A 13,593-nucleotide genomic window follows, 5' to 3' on the forward strand; every position below is an offset into this window, starting at 1 on the left:
ATGAAGTGTGTTAATGTTTCTCTATTTACTCTTCAAGCTTTAATGTCATTTAGTGGTTGCAAACATTAAGTGTGCCATTTTACCTTGGCTTTGTTTAGAAAAGAAAGTAAGGTTTAGGAAAAGAGTAAATAGTAAAGATTTTGGGCTTTAAAACTCATCTAATAACTTGAGCTTGGAAGAGGATAGTTAACTTGAGGTTAAATTGATTGTGCATAATATCACACTCTAAGACATGGAAAAGCTTTTAGTGAAATTCATTTGATTTGGTTGGAAAACTTTCAATGAGATTTTAGAAATCATTATCTATTAACATAAAACTCGCTCTTAGTTGTAAAATTATAAAATACATTGGATCGTTAGTTGAGAGTAATTTCTCTTGTTTTACTTTGCTTGTGAGGCCATTGATCACTTTACCCACTTTCTAGTTAGTTTTATCTTTGTTGGTTTTTAAATAAAAAAAAATCAAAAAAATTAAATATTGAAAAAGTGTTTGGCTTAGTGTAGTTGGTGATAAATCCTTTACTTTCACAATCGTCTTTATATTGTTCCCTGTGGATTCGACCCTGACTCATAGTTGGGTAAATTATATTGCGACGACCGTATCACTTTCTCTTTGAGGAGTGGATTTGGACGTTATCGCATTACACACAGGTGGCAAGACAATTACCTTATGGCTAGAGATTACATATTTCTTACTCATAAAACAAAAGTACAGCATAATGAAGCAAATAAACTTGATTAGTTACTTATGCTGTTAGGAACACCCCTACCAGTTACACCAGGACCTGCTGATGAGGGTATAAGCAGTTCATAGGGAGCAATACCAGCACCACACCGGTTTCTAAGACTTGCATCCTCATTTCTTTCTTTTATAGTCTGCTCGATCTCGATCAATCTGGCAGAGAACCGTTCATACATTTTTATTACTTCTTGATCATTGTTTAAGAAGCTGTGAAGCTGTTGCAGCTGAGGCAAGTATTCCTCGTCTAGAGAATGTGTCGATACAGCATCTTGAACTGCTAGCAACATGGTTGCCTGAAATTGAGTAGGCAAAGATGACAGAAACGTTTGCTCGGGGTCAAGAAGAAATTGCTTGTACTCAGGCTCTTCTTCTTGAGGAATGAGTTTCCGCATTATGGTGGGGCGATGCAACACATAGCCTGCCAACGGGTACTGTCCAAAGTTTATAGCTGAATGGTGACCAGAAACAACCCAAATCATTGAGGCAAGTATGCCAGACAATTCCTCTTTAGAAGCAAGGTTTGGCCACCAAGGCTCGTCTTTCTTATCGGGGTGTCCCTTGTTCTTGATCTCATTCCACCAACCTTGGAGCTCAACATCTGACATGACAGAATTTGGCTCAGAATAATAGCGCTCAACATAGGAATCCACAAGTTCTTTTATTGCAGACCATATGAGAAGGCCATCAGCTGCATAAGGATAGTCCTCAATTACAAGTTTCACTCCACATCGCGCTGTTGGATCTTCCACAGCCATGCCCCTGTTCATTATGTTGCTTACTTATCACAAAATTTCAAGAATCAACTTATAGGACACGAAATTATATGAGAGCAGCTTACCTTCTAACCAAATCAGCAGGCAATGCTTCCATATCAAACCGCCATAGGTTCTTGTAGGCAGTAGAGCTTAAATCCACCCCGTACTTCCCTGCGCAGTCGAGTGCCTCAACAATTCCATCTGCACTTATAAAAGTTTTCCTAGAAAAAGCATTGACTTGCAATGTGTAGCGCATATGAGGGTGGAGCAGCTTGTAAATTGGGTGCATAGAACTTAGCTGTCTATGGGTGGCAATAATGTATGGTTCTGCAGATGCGTGGATTCTCATCCTGCAACATTCAATACACACGCCTATTTATCAATAATGTAATATCCGTGATGCCCACTCACTAGTCCAGAAAAGTATAACATAGTTTGTGACAAGAGGCATAGGGTCGGGTGTGCTTGGGTGAAAATACTCTTACACCATTAAATACGTGATAATGGTAACATATCAGTTGTAATCAGTTTTATAAGAAAAAATAACAACTTAGATTGAAAATAAGAAAAAAGAAACTGTATTAATATGCCTGAACTTGGCGACTCTTACCAATGATTAACCATTTGAAAAATGGTTGCGTCATTGGTGCAAACATGCGCTTTAGCTAGCTTCCAAAGCCAATCAATTGTAGCATCATGTCCAGGAGTAAATATGCGCTTGGTCCTTGGTGAAGTAGGAGTTGGAGGAAGTGAGAGCTCAATAAGGACTGGCATTAAAATACCTTTTGGTGTGTGTAAGAGAACTGTTCTGGAGGCATAAGCTTTTCTTCCAGGCAAGGAGTTTATATTCTCAATATATGGCAGGAACATGTCATGGTGGTCAAGTATAAACAGCCTCTTGCTCTCAATTGCCTGCACAACAAATTTGATGCAGGATTCATACAGTAATCCATCCTAGAACTTGACTTACAATGTTATTTGTACGAATGGACACAGTCATTTCAAGAATTGGCGTTATTATAGAAGCTCCTGGACCAAGTCGCACTCTCCAGGCATAACAAGAAAGGCACACAAAAGCACATTTTTGTAAGATGTTTATGATTGGACCTACATATAGTGATGTCAATAGTAGAACTAAAACTACCATGACATGAAACTCCAGAACATATGCTCCCTCTCATTAAGGGAGAAAATAATTTCATACACATTAATAAGCAATTTACAACAACGAAATAAGAAACAGATAAAGAGGGGCGAAAAGACAAACAGAGTATCTCAAATTTTAGGGGAAGAAATTTTCTGGTTCAAATCCTAATGATGAAAATTATCTAGCGTCAAAATAGGATCATAACCTAACAAGCCAGAAACATAATCAGAAGAAATTTGTACATCAGACCAAGAGACTTGTCCTAGGACCAACTTCATTTATTTTGGATGGGATGTTCAGTCCCTTCTTGCACTGCAGCAGAGACCAGTTAGATAAACCTGCGGATTTTTCCAACTGCAATAACATGATAATACTGAAGCAGCTTGCAGAAGTGTAGGTAGCATGTCAAATGCTAGAAAATAAGCTCATTTTTCCCCTTTTCGTTTCCAAGGTACTCATGTAATGGATTCTTTCTTTCTTTTTGTCTTCCTTTGTCTAAGTCAACAAAAGGTCCATTCACTTCCTAACACTTTATTCAAATTTCTCATTTTCATTTTTTAATTTTCCCACAAAAAATGCCTTCTGGAGCCACTGAATTGGCGTATCGACATCTGGGAAAGTTGACTTGTACGTGTCATTCCATACTCTTTATAGCTCTAACATGATTATGTGTATAACTTACTTTGTAACAAGAAACTCAGCATGGAACTTTATAATATATGGAAGTACGATTATTACTTTGGAAGTTACTTAAGAAAGAACGTTAGTCTGCAGATTATTTTGCAAGAAAATATAGTTTGGGAAAAAGAAAAAGTCTTTCCAATTCTGAAGCAGCATAACATGAAAGATCCAATGAAAGAAGATTGGAATTTTCTTGTATGCAATAAATGGTAGGAGTAATTCCTTACAGAATTAAAATCTAGGTACATGATCTCCAGTTAAACTTCAATTTGCAGATTGAATGAGATAGTGGTGTATCGAAAAACTTCATCAAGATATGGTTACCTCCTCGATTTTCATTCCATTGAGCCCTGGTTCTATTAGGTCCTTTGTAATTGCTGATTCAGGAGGACCATAAACTTGTGGATCCAGTTTACTGAGAATTGGAAGGTCCTGTGTGGAAAAGTAAGGTATGGTTTAGAGAATATTTAATCAAATCACAGAGGAATCAGAGAAATAGCAGATACTTCTTTTAATTTAATGGCTACCTTAAGTAGTTCAATGCTAACAGGATTAACCCCTGCCAAAGTCTGGCGTGCAAATTCATGGTCTCGTAGCCATGCAAATCTATCTCCTGCAGACAGATACATAAGTTAACTAATGAAACTTGACATCATATTTCCAAAAAGCAAACCAAAATGGATATTAGAACATTAATAGTTGATTCTCAAATTACGACAAGAGATAATGCCACAAAACTTTTCAATATATTCCGTCTTTGAACTAGACACCGATAGTGAAAAAGAAGTAAGAAATGCTTACGCCTGATAACAGGAATCTCAAACTTGAGCAATCTTTCAGCAGCAGAAAGTATTTGATTGATCAAATTCTCCTTTTGGTTTTTATCTTTCAAGGCAATATCATCAACGTATAGCTTGTCTATGTCAGAAAAGCTGTTGAAGGGAGTATCTGGGCTCGAGAATTTGGCAACAATAGATGGTATCAGGTTGTGCATGAGACCATTCCTCTGTTTGGTAGAAAGTGTATCCTGCTTAATTTCTTCAAAGGCTTCATCTCTAGGAACATAAACTGGATGAGGTGAATCTGCTATACTCTCTGCACAAAGATCTGCTCGTATTCACAAACTAGAAAAGTTAGCATACACGTTCATCTGGAAAAATCTTAGGGGTCATTTGGTAGGATGTATTAGGTAGAATAATGCCGGTACTAAATTTTAGTGCAATATTTCGTTGTAAATTTAAGTCTAGTACAACTAATACCAGTACTACTTATATACCCTATTCAGTACTATTCTTATACATAGTAAACCATGGCATTAGCAATACCAGTACTATTCTTATACTTATACACCTTATTCAGTACTATTTAGAAATTATGCAATGCATGTTGTTTTAATACAACAAACGCAACAGTAATAAGAAATAATGCCAGCATAACTAATCCCGGCATTACTAATCCCGAACTTGTCTCCGAACCAAACGTCCCCTTAGGTAGCTAGGCCCATCTGATCAGATTAGTGAGTGTATTAATCTCACCATATGAGCAGAACTTGTTAGCCTGGTCTACCGAAAGAATATCCTGTTCAACTAGGCCCTAAAAAACACAGTAGAATTACAACTGAGAAGCTAAAACCCACCTGTTTTAGTTGGCGGTCTCCCAGTTCGACAGCGCCTAGGATAAGATCTCTCTTCACCACCAAATACAGGTCGAGCTAGATCATTGCTTTTGTCAGGATTACCCAAATCGTTATACAGTGCATAGTCATAAATTTGTTCGTGTCTTTTTCTCTCACCATTTCCATTACCACGAATCTTCAGCAAGGCTTCCTGACGAAGATCCCTTATGCCAGGGGCTGTTTGGTATGGTAGACATGCCTGTCACAAAATGGAAGCATCTCTGATGAAGCAGCATACATTAAGTAGTAAGAATGCTAAGTACAATTTAGTAAGTAAAAGTTGTTATAAACCTGATTTCTGAAGATAACTCTACTATCAGGATCATCCTTCCAAGAATGAATCCATGTATTTGCAGGAAAAGTTATTGGACCTTCACCAAAACCATGAATTACAATTTGCGCTAAGTGCACCTCCTTGTCATGGTAATTGGTGACGATGATAGCTCCAGGACGTTCAAAATCACTTGGCACCGTGAAATTAGCTGTGTATTCAACTATACACGGGTTGTCTGATGCCTTTGGCAACCAACTCCCAGCATAGCATTCTAAAATTTTCCCAGAGTTGGTATCTGGAAAAAATAAAGATTCAAACTTTATGCTTGCAGATACATGAAACATATATAAAGCACCAAGATCATTTTTAGGAAGCACAACTGTCAATACTAAAAAAGTCACTATTTTCCCACTGTACTATTCCCACAGATATTTTGATTGAATAGAAAAGAAAAAATAGTAGTGTTTTCACACGGAAAAATCAAGAGCGTTTTAATGGGAACCTGTTTCCCACCATGCGTTTTCCCAGTGAGATAGTTAATTCGGTGGGAAAATCATGTTTTATAACACAAATTTCTCTCTGATTCATGGGTGGGAAAAACCTCTATTTCTATTAGTGTGTAACTAGGCTTGTGTCAATGCATTTACCAAAATTTCCCACTTATCAAATAGGCATGAAATGCATATTGTACTACTTGGAACTCAACTATATATATCTATATATCACAAAATATGTGAGTATATTAAACACACATACATAGCGATTTATCAAAAAATTTAGAGATGGATATGTATTAGACTAGCTATTGCTGGTTTTAAATTCTGAATCTACCTCTTGCATAGTCTTAATTTAAACAAAACTCCAAATTGCTTTAACCATTCATATAAATTTCTGGAGAGTACTCAGTTACTTGCAAATGTTGATGATGATAATTGCATGCCCTTAATTAAAACAAAATGAAATCGAGAAGTATCAATTCTTCTAAAAATAGGTGTCCATCTAAATGAATTTTGAAGTTCCAATTTTTTTTAAGAATAATTCTTTACCTCAGTTACTTCATTGAGAATCAAAGTTCCAATCAAGCAGAGGCGGAGTCAGAATTTGAAGCTTACGAGTTTTTAATTCTAATTTCATTAAGTTACTGAGTTCTAATTAATAATATGTCGACATATTCAATATATTTTTAAGACAAACACAGAATTTGAACCAAAGCTACTTGATTTGACAGAACCTATAATTGATACTCTCCCTCCGCCCCTGCCTATGGGACGCTTAATGGGTATCCTACTTGTAGAGTGCAATAGCCATTATCACTATTCGAACCAATTCATACCATTTTATCTTGGGTCCTACTGTCAATACAACATTATTTGCACTGTTGGCCTTTTTTCGGGCCTCGACTATATACACCAAATGGCTATTTTTGTATCGTGTATTTAGAGTTTAGCCATAGGAACGGCCGAACTCAGCAGTTTTAGTTCAAGTTCTGTATTAAAAAATCAGAACCCAAGTGATGGACATGACGTCATTTCAGTGGCCCTAAAATGAGAGATGGTTATTGGTGAAGGTAGAGATTGTTTATACGAGTGCTTTTAAAGGTATATTTAGATATTTCATTATGTAAATGGGTATATTCGGATAGTCTCTTTAACGAAATGGGAGATGGCATTTAAGGCCAAAATTCAAAAGTAAGGTTTTGGCAAATTATTTCGTTTGGTACGCGGGATAAGGTGGGATATCTCGGATTAAGTTTGGGATTAGTTTTATACTCTGTTTGGTAGAAGATATAAATTTATCCTGAGATGAATTCATATTTTTTACCAAGCAGAGTATAAAATGAAGCCCAAAACTCATCCTGGGATATTCTCTTATCCCATCAAAATTGGGATTATTTTATTCCACTTTCCAGATGGAATAAATTAGTCTCAGGACTATAATTCCAGAATTATAATTCAGGGATAAAGGTTGTTGGCTAAGAAGGTTAAAGGCAGAGGTCATGGTTGTTTTGCATTGGTTGCTGAAAAATTGGAGAGATAAAGTTTCTCTTCTAGGGAATAGTGGCTAGGAGATAGAGATTTCAAATTTCAGAGGGAGATGGAGGTGATAGAAGAGCGAATTACCAAGTTGCACTAATTTTTAATTTGTGGTCATATTTTAAACAATGTTAATAACAACTTGTTTGTGCAAATGACTCCTAAATTTTGTTCTCATAAGCCTAGACCCGAGTGAACTAAAGTAAAATTATTGATTCAAGTCTTTTCTTCAAACAAATTTATACAAATGTAGTCCACATAATTAATCGAAGACATAATTTGAACAGTGGCCTATAAATTTATCATTGAAGAAATTGCTTGGAGTGTCCACCTACGGCACTAGTCTTTTCTTGTCCCCATTTTGCATATGTTGCCAAAATAGGTATGTTTGGACGTAGATGCAAGACAATAACATATGTGCCCTTGTAATAACAGTCAGTAAATTGCAATTTTTTGGAACAAGCTACTACGTGGGTTAATTAAGATAGAACTTATGACAATCCGGTATGATTTGTAACTAATTTATCAGTGTAGTTAGCTTGAATATAGCATGAAGTCATGCATGTTTGTCGAGATGACTTGTATGCCATAAACTTCTTTATTTGTAGCTTTGAAATTTTGAAGATACGGCGAGTAATCCAACATGACAAATATGTTGAATTTAGCATGAAATCATACCAGTCTATCGTGAGTCGTGACCTGCACATTACAGTTTATAATGTATTTTTTCCCTCTTCGTTATTTGTAGCTTCGAAATCATGAAGATCCGATATGATGTGTAAGTAATTCCAACATGACAACTAGTTATGTTGAATATAACATGAATTAGTTATACCACTCTGTCATGACTTACACTAATTTATCGATTTTTGTTCCTCTTACAACATTCTGCCACTCAACTTACAAATATCTTAGTCAGGAATTTTTTTCATAATCTTCAAAAGGTCATTTTCGTACAAATATTAAAATTGGAGACAATATTTAAATAGCAATCCAAAAATATCCCTTTAATCACCCATCAATTATGCAAATTAATGGCTCATCAATAGCGACCCTCAAGGTATAAATGTGTATTAAGAAAATAGATAATAAAAGAAGTACAGCATGAAATTATTTATCGAATACTATATATGTTCAACTGTTGAAGTTCACGTTTGACAGCTTAGAAGGGCAAAACCAATTCATATTCATGTTTATTAATAACAAAGACCCATCTCTCCAACCCTCAACCAAGCTAATGATTGAAACAAGATGGTGGAAGCTTTAAATTTAATTCAATTTTCTTATTAAGTGCTATTTTTCATTTTCTTCCTTTTGAAGTTTCTTTATCTTGTCAAAAAGTCACTTCTATTTAGTATATCTAAAATTCTCGTCTTCCTTTAAGAAGAAATAATTTAGAGGTAAACTCTTACAAATTCGAAAGGAAGATTTCCCACAATCAGATCAAAATGGGATTAGTAACCAGCTAGAACGGGATAAAATGCACTGATCATGCAAAAATCTTTGTACTGTTAGTATATATTCTCCTGTTTCAATTTGTGTGTCTTACTTTCCTTTTTAATCCGTTTAAAAAAATGTCTCTTTTCTTTTTCGGCAACTCTTAATTCCAACTTTCCACATGACATGTTTAAGACCATAAGAATTAAGAGCATTTAGTACATTTGACGTATCTTTAGTTTAAGACCATAAGATTCAAAAGTCTTTTTTAATTTCTTAAATTTCATGTCAAGTCAACACCAGAAAAATAAATTGAAACAGAGGGAGTATAAGTTAACTTCGCTTGTATGAGCTTGCTCATATTGACTGTCTCAAATCCAGATAAAAGAAGAGGTCTACGGTAATGTTGACATCCACCTATAGCGTAAAACGTACTAGTCGATATATATTATTGAATCCTCACGATACTTTTAGTTCTATCAGATATAGTCACAATAAGGATTCATGTAAGGGACCAACCTTTAACTTATTTAAGATTGACGAATAGTTATTCTCCTTAAGCAAATATATACTTGCTAGCTAGTTTATGTGAAGAGCAAGAATGAAAAGGCTAACCAGGATCAATATCTTCGCTAACGAGCTGGATCAATATTGCACCACCATTTATTCCTCTTGTCATTGATTCAATCCAATTTCCAATCTTATCTGTTATCTTCTCTTTCATATTCTTCTTTAGCATCACCACTGCACTCACTTCTATTCCTCCTCCATTTTCTACAATTGAAACCACCTCCTTCGACTCAACTTCTACACCCGTCTTAATAACACTCTCCGTATTAATATTATTCACTGCACGTATCCCCATGCGGTCACCGGCGGCCCTATTCCAGTACTGACTGGAAAACCGGGCCACCGATGACATGTTACGTCTGTTACCATCCCTTTTCGTGCCGGGGATGGCCTTTGGTCGCCGGACGATGGGGACACGTGGAGTATATGTGCTTAGAGTGGTGGATGGTCGTCTATGTTGGACTTTAAACATTTTCTTGAACTTGTATAGTGATAATAGGAGCTAGCGTTAATTGGAGCAAATGATTTTGGTCCTCATAGTGGTTGGATGCATGTGAAGTTTTTATAGAAGACAGACTTTATGTTCAAATTAGAAATTAAACAATTGTCAATGTAACAATTAGGATAGAGCTCGTTTAAAACGTTCTTAAAAATGTATGTAGTAATGACTCATGTCAACATGAAAGCTTACGTAAAATCAGAAAAGAAAAGGAGAGTTACTTAAATGCCGCTTTATTCCCGTCTAATTTTATTTAACTGTGTTTTAGCCTAAGAATATTGTCCTAAAATAAGTGTCATTTTAAGAAGTCAAGACTAAAGTTGACAATTATTTTCAATTATACCCTTAACATTAAAATAGTCATTTTTAATATTGCTTGATTCCCAAAAACATTGAATAAGTAAGGGTAGCTTAATAAATTATACTTTGTATTTTTATTTTTTTTAATGGGCATAAAAAGGACTAAAACGACCATTAAAATGAGACCGGTCTCATTGTAGTGTTTTCAGTTTTTCCTCAAACAGGATATCGATTATAAATATTTTAAATTTAAATTTAGTTGTTTTAAAAAGCATAAAATAACTAAAAGCAAATTTTGTAGTTAGGAAAAAGTAGACCAAATGACATTCTCAAAGATAAAAGTGTAGACTACAATAATATGTAAGGAGTAATACTTTTTAGATTATGGGTGTTAGAAAAATAAGTATACATAATCAGAAAAAATGGCTTTGAGGCGTGGAAGAATCGATTTTCCTTAAAGAGATATTGCCCGTATACATATTGACAAAAATACAAGCAATTCTTTCAGGATACAACAAAGCCCGTGTTATACTTGCAGATTTTTCTATATGTTACTTCAAGAGTGTCCTTATATTTATAGAATTTGAGAGATGACTTTTCAGAATAGTCATGTTCTTTCACAAATAGATGTGACTGTTCAGTTAAGACCTTTTATATTACAAACTATCTAACAATGGGTGTGTTCGGTACGAAAGAAAATGTTTCGATAAAAATAAGTGAGTGTCTTACTTATTTTCTTGTGTTCGGTATATAAGCGATAAATATTATCCAAAAAACAACACTATGAGAGGTGGGGTGGAGCGGTGGTGGGGATGGGAGCTACGGGGTAGGGGTAAAGATGAGTTGTGTTGGAGGGTGCGTGTTACACCTCGTAAATTTCCGCGTCAATTGAGTCGTAAGTAAAGTAACGTGAGTCCAAAGAGGCTATGATACCCCTATAAGGTTAAGGAGGACTTCTAACGAGTGCTAAACAAAGGTCTAAAGGTTTCGGGATCAAGCGAATTGAAGAAATTAAGTTTGTCGAAAATTTGGGAAAACATGGCAGAATTTTGGACAGGATTTTTGGTCCAACTTGATAGAGGCATATCTCCTATAATATGAGGAGTTATGGAATCCATAACCTATGTAAATTGAAGTTCGGCGAGTCTTCTTTCAAATGCAACTAACAGATCCCATTTCTGTGAAGTACGGGATAAAGTATGGTCCCGTACAAAAATGTACGTCCCGTACATTTTGGACGTACCTTACCTGAAATTTCCAGAAAGTTGAAAAAAAAAATTACCCCCAAAGTAAGGGATGAACAGTAACCCGTACTTTGAAGTACGGGATGAACAGTAACTCGTACTTTGCCCGAATTTTCCAGAAAAATTAAGTCGGTGGACTTGGTATATATTGATTTCTCCACGATTTGGGCCTCATTTTTCACCAAAACACAAGTCCCTAATGTCTCTCTAAGCTTCTTTTAACATCCATACACACGCCAAATCATTCCAAATCAAAATCAAGAGAAGATCAACCTTGAAAACCTAAGTTAATTTTGGGAAGTTGGATGTTTTTGCTTTCACTTGGAGTTGTGGGGATTAAGTCTTGGAGCAAGTTGTGTGAGTTGAAATTCTTCAAATACAAGGTATGTTCTTCATCTTATCTCTTTTGTTAAGTTGATTTGAATGTTTAGCAAGTCTTAAAAGTGGAAAGAGTTATGGGGAAAAGTCATAAAATGTCATGTTGTAGTTGTTGGCTATGAATTGAAATTGAAAAGAAGTTTTGAATGAATTTGAGTCTAGTTTGAATGTAATTGCTTGGGTATGATATTATTGATGTTGTTTGATAATTATGCAACTTGATTGAACGAAGAAAACGTGAGAATATGAGTTAGGAACTATGTTGAGTTCATGGAATGTTTTGAGCATCTTGTGGCTGAATTGTTAAGTTAATTTCCATGAATATGAGTAGTATCTAATGTTGTTAATGAGATTATACTCCTTGATTGGGAAAAAAGAAAGTGTATATTGTTATTGTATATTGGTATACTTTGGGTTGTTTGGTGTATATTCTTTATATGGACAGTGAAAGGAGTGTTTAAGGACTTTTGCAAGCTTCTTGTTGTTATTGTGGGACTGTTGTGTATGTTGAGGAAATAGAAAATATAAGGGGAAATGCTGCCCAATTTTCGTTAGCTCATTTATTAATTTAGTTTGACCACATAAGCGTTTCAATGACTTACCCGAAGTGCGAATCATCTTAAATGTAGATTTACGAGCCCGGGAGGATAGACATTGAGTAGTTAAGGAGACGACAAGGTATGCTAAGGCTAACCCTTTCTTTCTAAAGGCATGATTCCCTTATTGTGAACCCATACATGATATCCATAATGTCCTATTTCTTAGAATTGCTAGAAACTCATAATTCTCAAGGTCCTTATGGTATTGTTGATAGAAGTTCCCTATGATGATGATGATAATGATTCCATTTTCTAAAAATACCAAAGCTTATTATTCTTGATGCTCTCGTGATATTATTGAGCTTGTTTCATGATTATTGATTTTATTCATTGTTGTTGATCTCATCTTATAATAATTGTTCTTTCAAGGTGAGATATAGCGATGATGAGGTTTACCGACCTTACGTCACTCCGATAAAGTAGTAACATTTCATTTGGGCTCGCATGCATGTTTTATATATATGTAGCTATTTTCTCACACTGAGCCGCGCTATAGTTGGCCGGGTACGACACGTAGATGTGCACACCACTGCAGTGGGTACGTTATGATGTTACCCCGGACGCGGGATGCCCCTCACGCGGGATGATATGATAAATGGATCGGGCTACACGTTCCGCAGCAATATATATATGAAAAAAGTTTTTTTTTTTTTTTTAAAAAGAAAAACTAAGCATGCGTGACATTTGCCTTAAGAGGCATCCAGATGTACATGTTATCTCTCTTATCTCATGATACTTTCCATATCTTTATTTTGTTGTTATTCACGCCTTACATACTTAGTATGTTATTCGTACTGACATCCTTTTGTTTGTGGACGCTGCGTTCATGCCCGCAGGTAGACAGGGAGATGATTCGGACTCATAGGTTGTTTTCTCAGCGTTGTACAGGAGCACTCCACTTGTTCCGGAGCTGTAGATCAGTTGGTATGATTCCTTGTGTACAGATGGGTATGGCGGGGTCCTATTCCATCCTAATTATGTTATGTATCCCATGTAGAGGCTCGTAGACAGATGTGCACAGTTAGATGTCTTTTGACCTCCTTAGTCCATATTTTGTTATATCATTTTGACAGCTTCGTCGACTTGTATACATGGGCCCAGTTGATAACGTATATATATATATATATATATATATAGCTCTTTCGGGCTTGTGTCCCCTGCAAATTATGAGATATATATTAACTAGCACAATGGCCCACTCAGGTATGGCTATGAAATGTATGTATGTTTTGTGGTGCTCGGTAGGTTAGCTCCGGGTA

At 35.8% G+C, this 13,593-nt stretch overlaps 1 protein-coding gene across 1 annotated transcript; it reads right to left on the reverse strand.

Moving 5' to 3' along the window:
• Nucleotides 1-722: 722 nt before the first annotated feature.
• On the reverse strand, nucleotides 723-9,846 carry LOC132641254 (lipoxygenase 6, chloroplastic-like). The gene is made up of 9 exons (XM_060358170.1): nucleotides 9,360-9,846; nucleotides 5,292-5,569; nucleotides 4,962-5,199; nucleotides 4,127-4,432; nucleotides 3,853-3,938; nucleotides 3,650-3,757; nucleotides 2,108-2,409; nucleotides 1,581-1,847; nucleotides 723-1,501 (listed from the first exon to the last, which is right to left on the reverse strand). The coding sequence occupies exons 1-9, from the start codon at nucleotides 9,784-9,786 to the stop codon at nucleotides 739-741; spliced, it is 2,775 nt and encodes a 924-aa protein (XP_060214153.1). The 5' UTR covers nucleotides 9,787-9,846; the 3' UTR covers nucleotides 723-738.
• Between the last annotated feature and the right edge of the window lie 3,747 nt (nucleotides 9,847-13,593).

The sequence above is a fragment of the Lycium barbarum genome, chromosome 5, assembly GCF_019175385.1.
Source record: "Lycium barbarum isolate Lr01 chromosome 5, ASM1917538v2, whole genome shotgun sequence".
Classification (NCBI taxonomy): domain Eukaryota; kingdom Viridiplantae; phylum Streptophyta; class Magnoliopsida; order Solanales; family Solanaceae; genus Lycium; species Lycium barbarum.

Bases quoted from the DNA above. Each gene is read 5' to 3' on its own strand.
- LOC132641254 (XM_060358170.1), bottom strand. From the start codon at position 9,786: ATGTTTAAAGTCCAACATAGACGACCATCCACCACTCTAAGCACATAT. The intron at 5,200-5,291 runs GTTTATAACAAC...ATTTTGTGACAG, and splicing joins GAGTTATCTTCAGAAATCAG to GCATGTCTACCATACCAAAC. The intron at 3,758-3,852 runs GTAGCCATTAAA...TTTTCCACACAG, and splicing joins TTAGCATTGAACTACTTAAG to GACCTTCCAATTCTCAGTAA.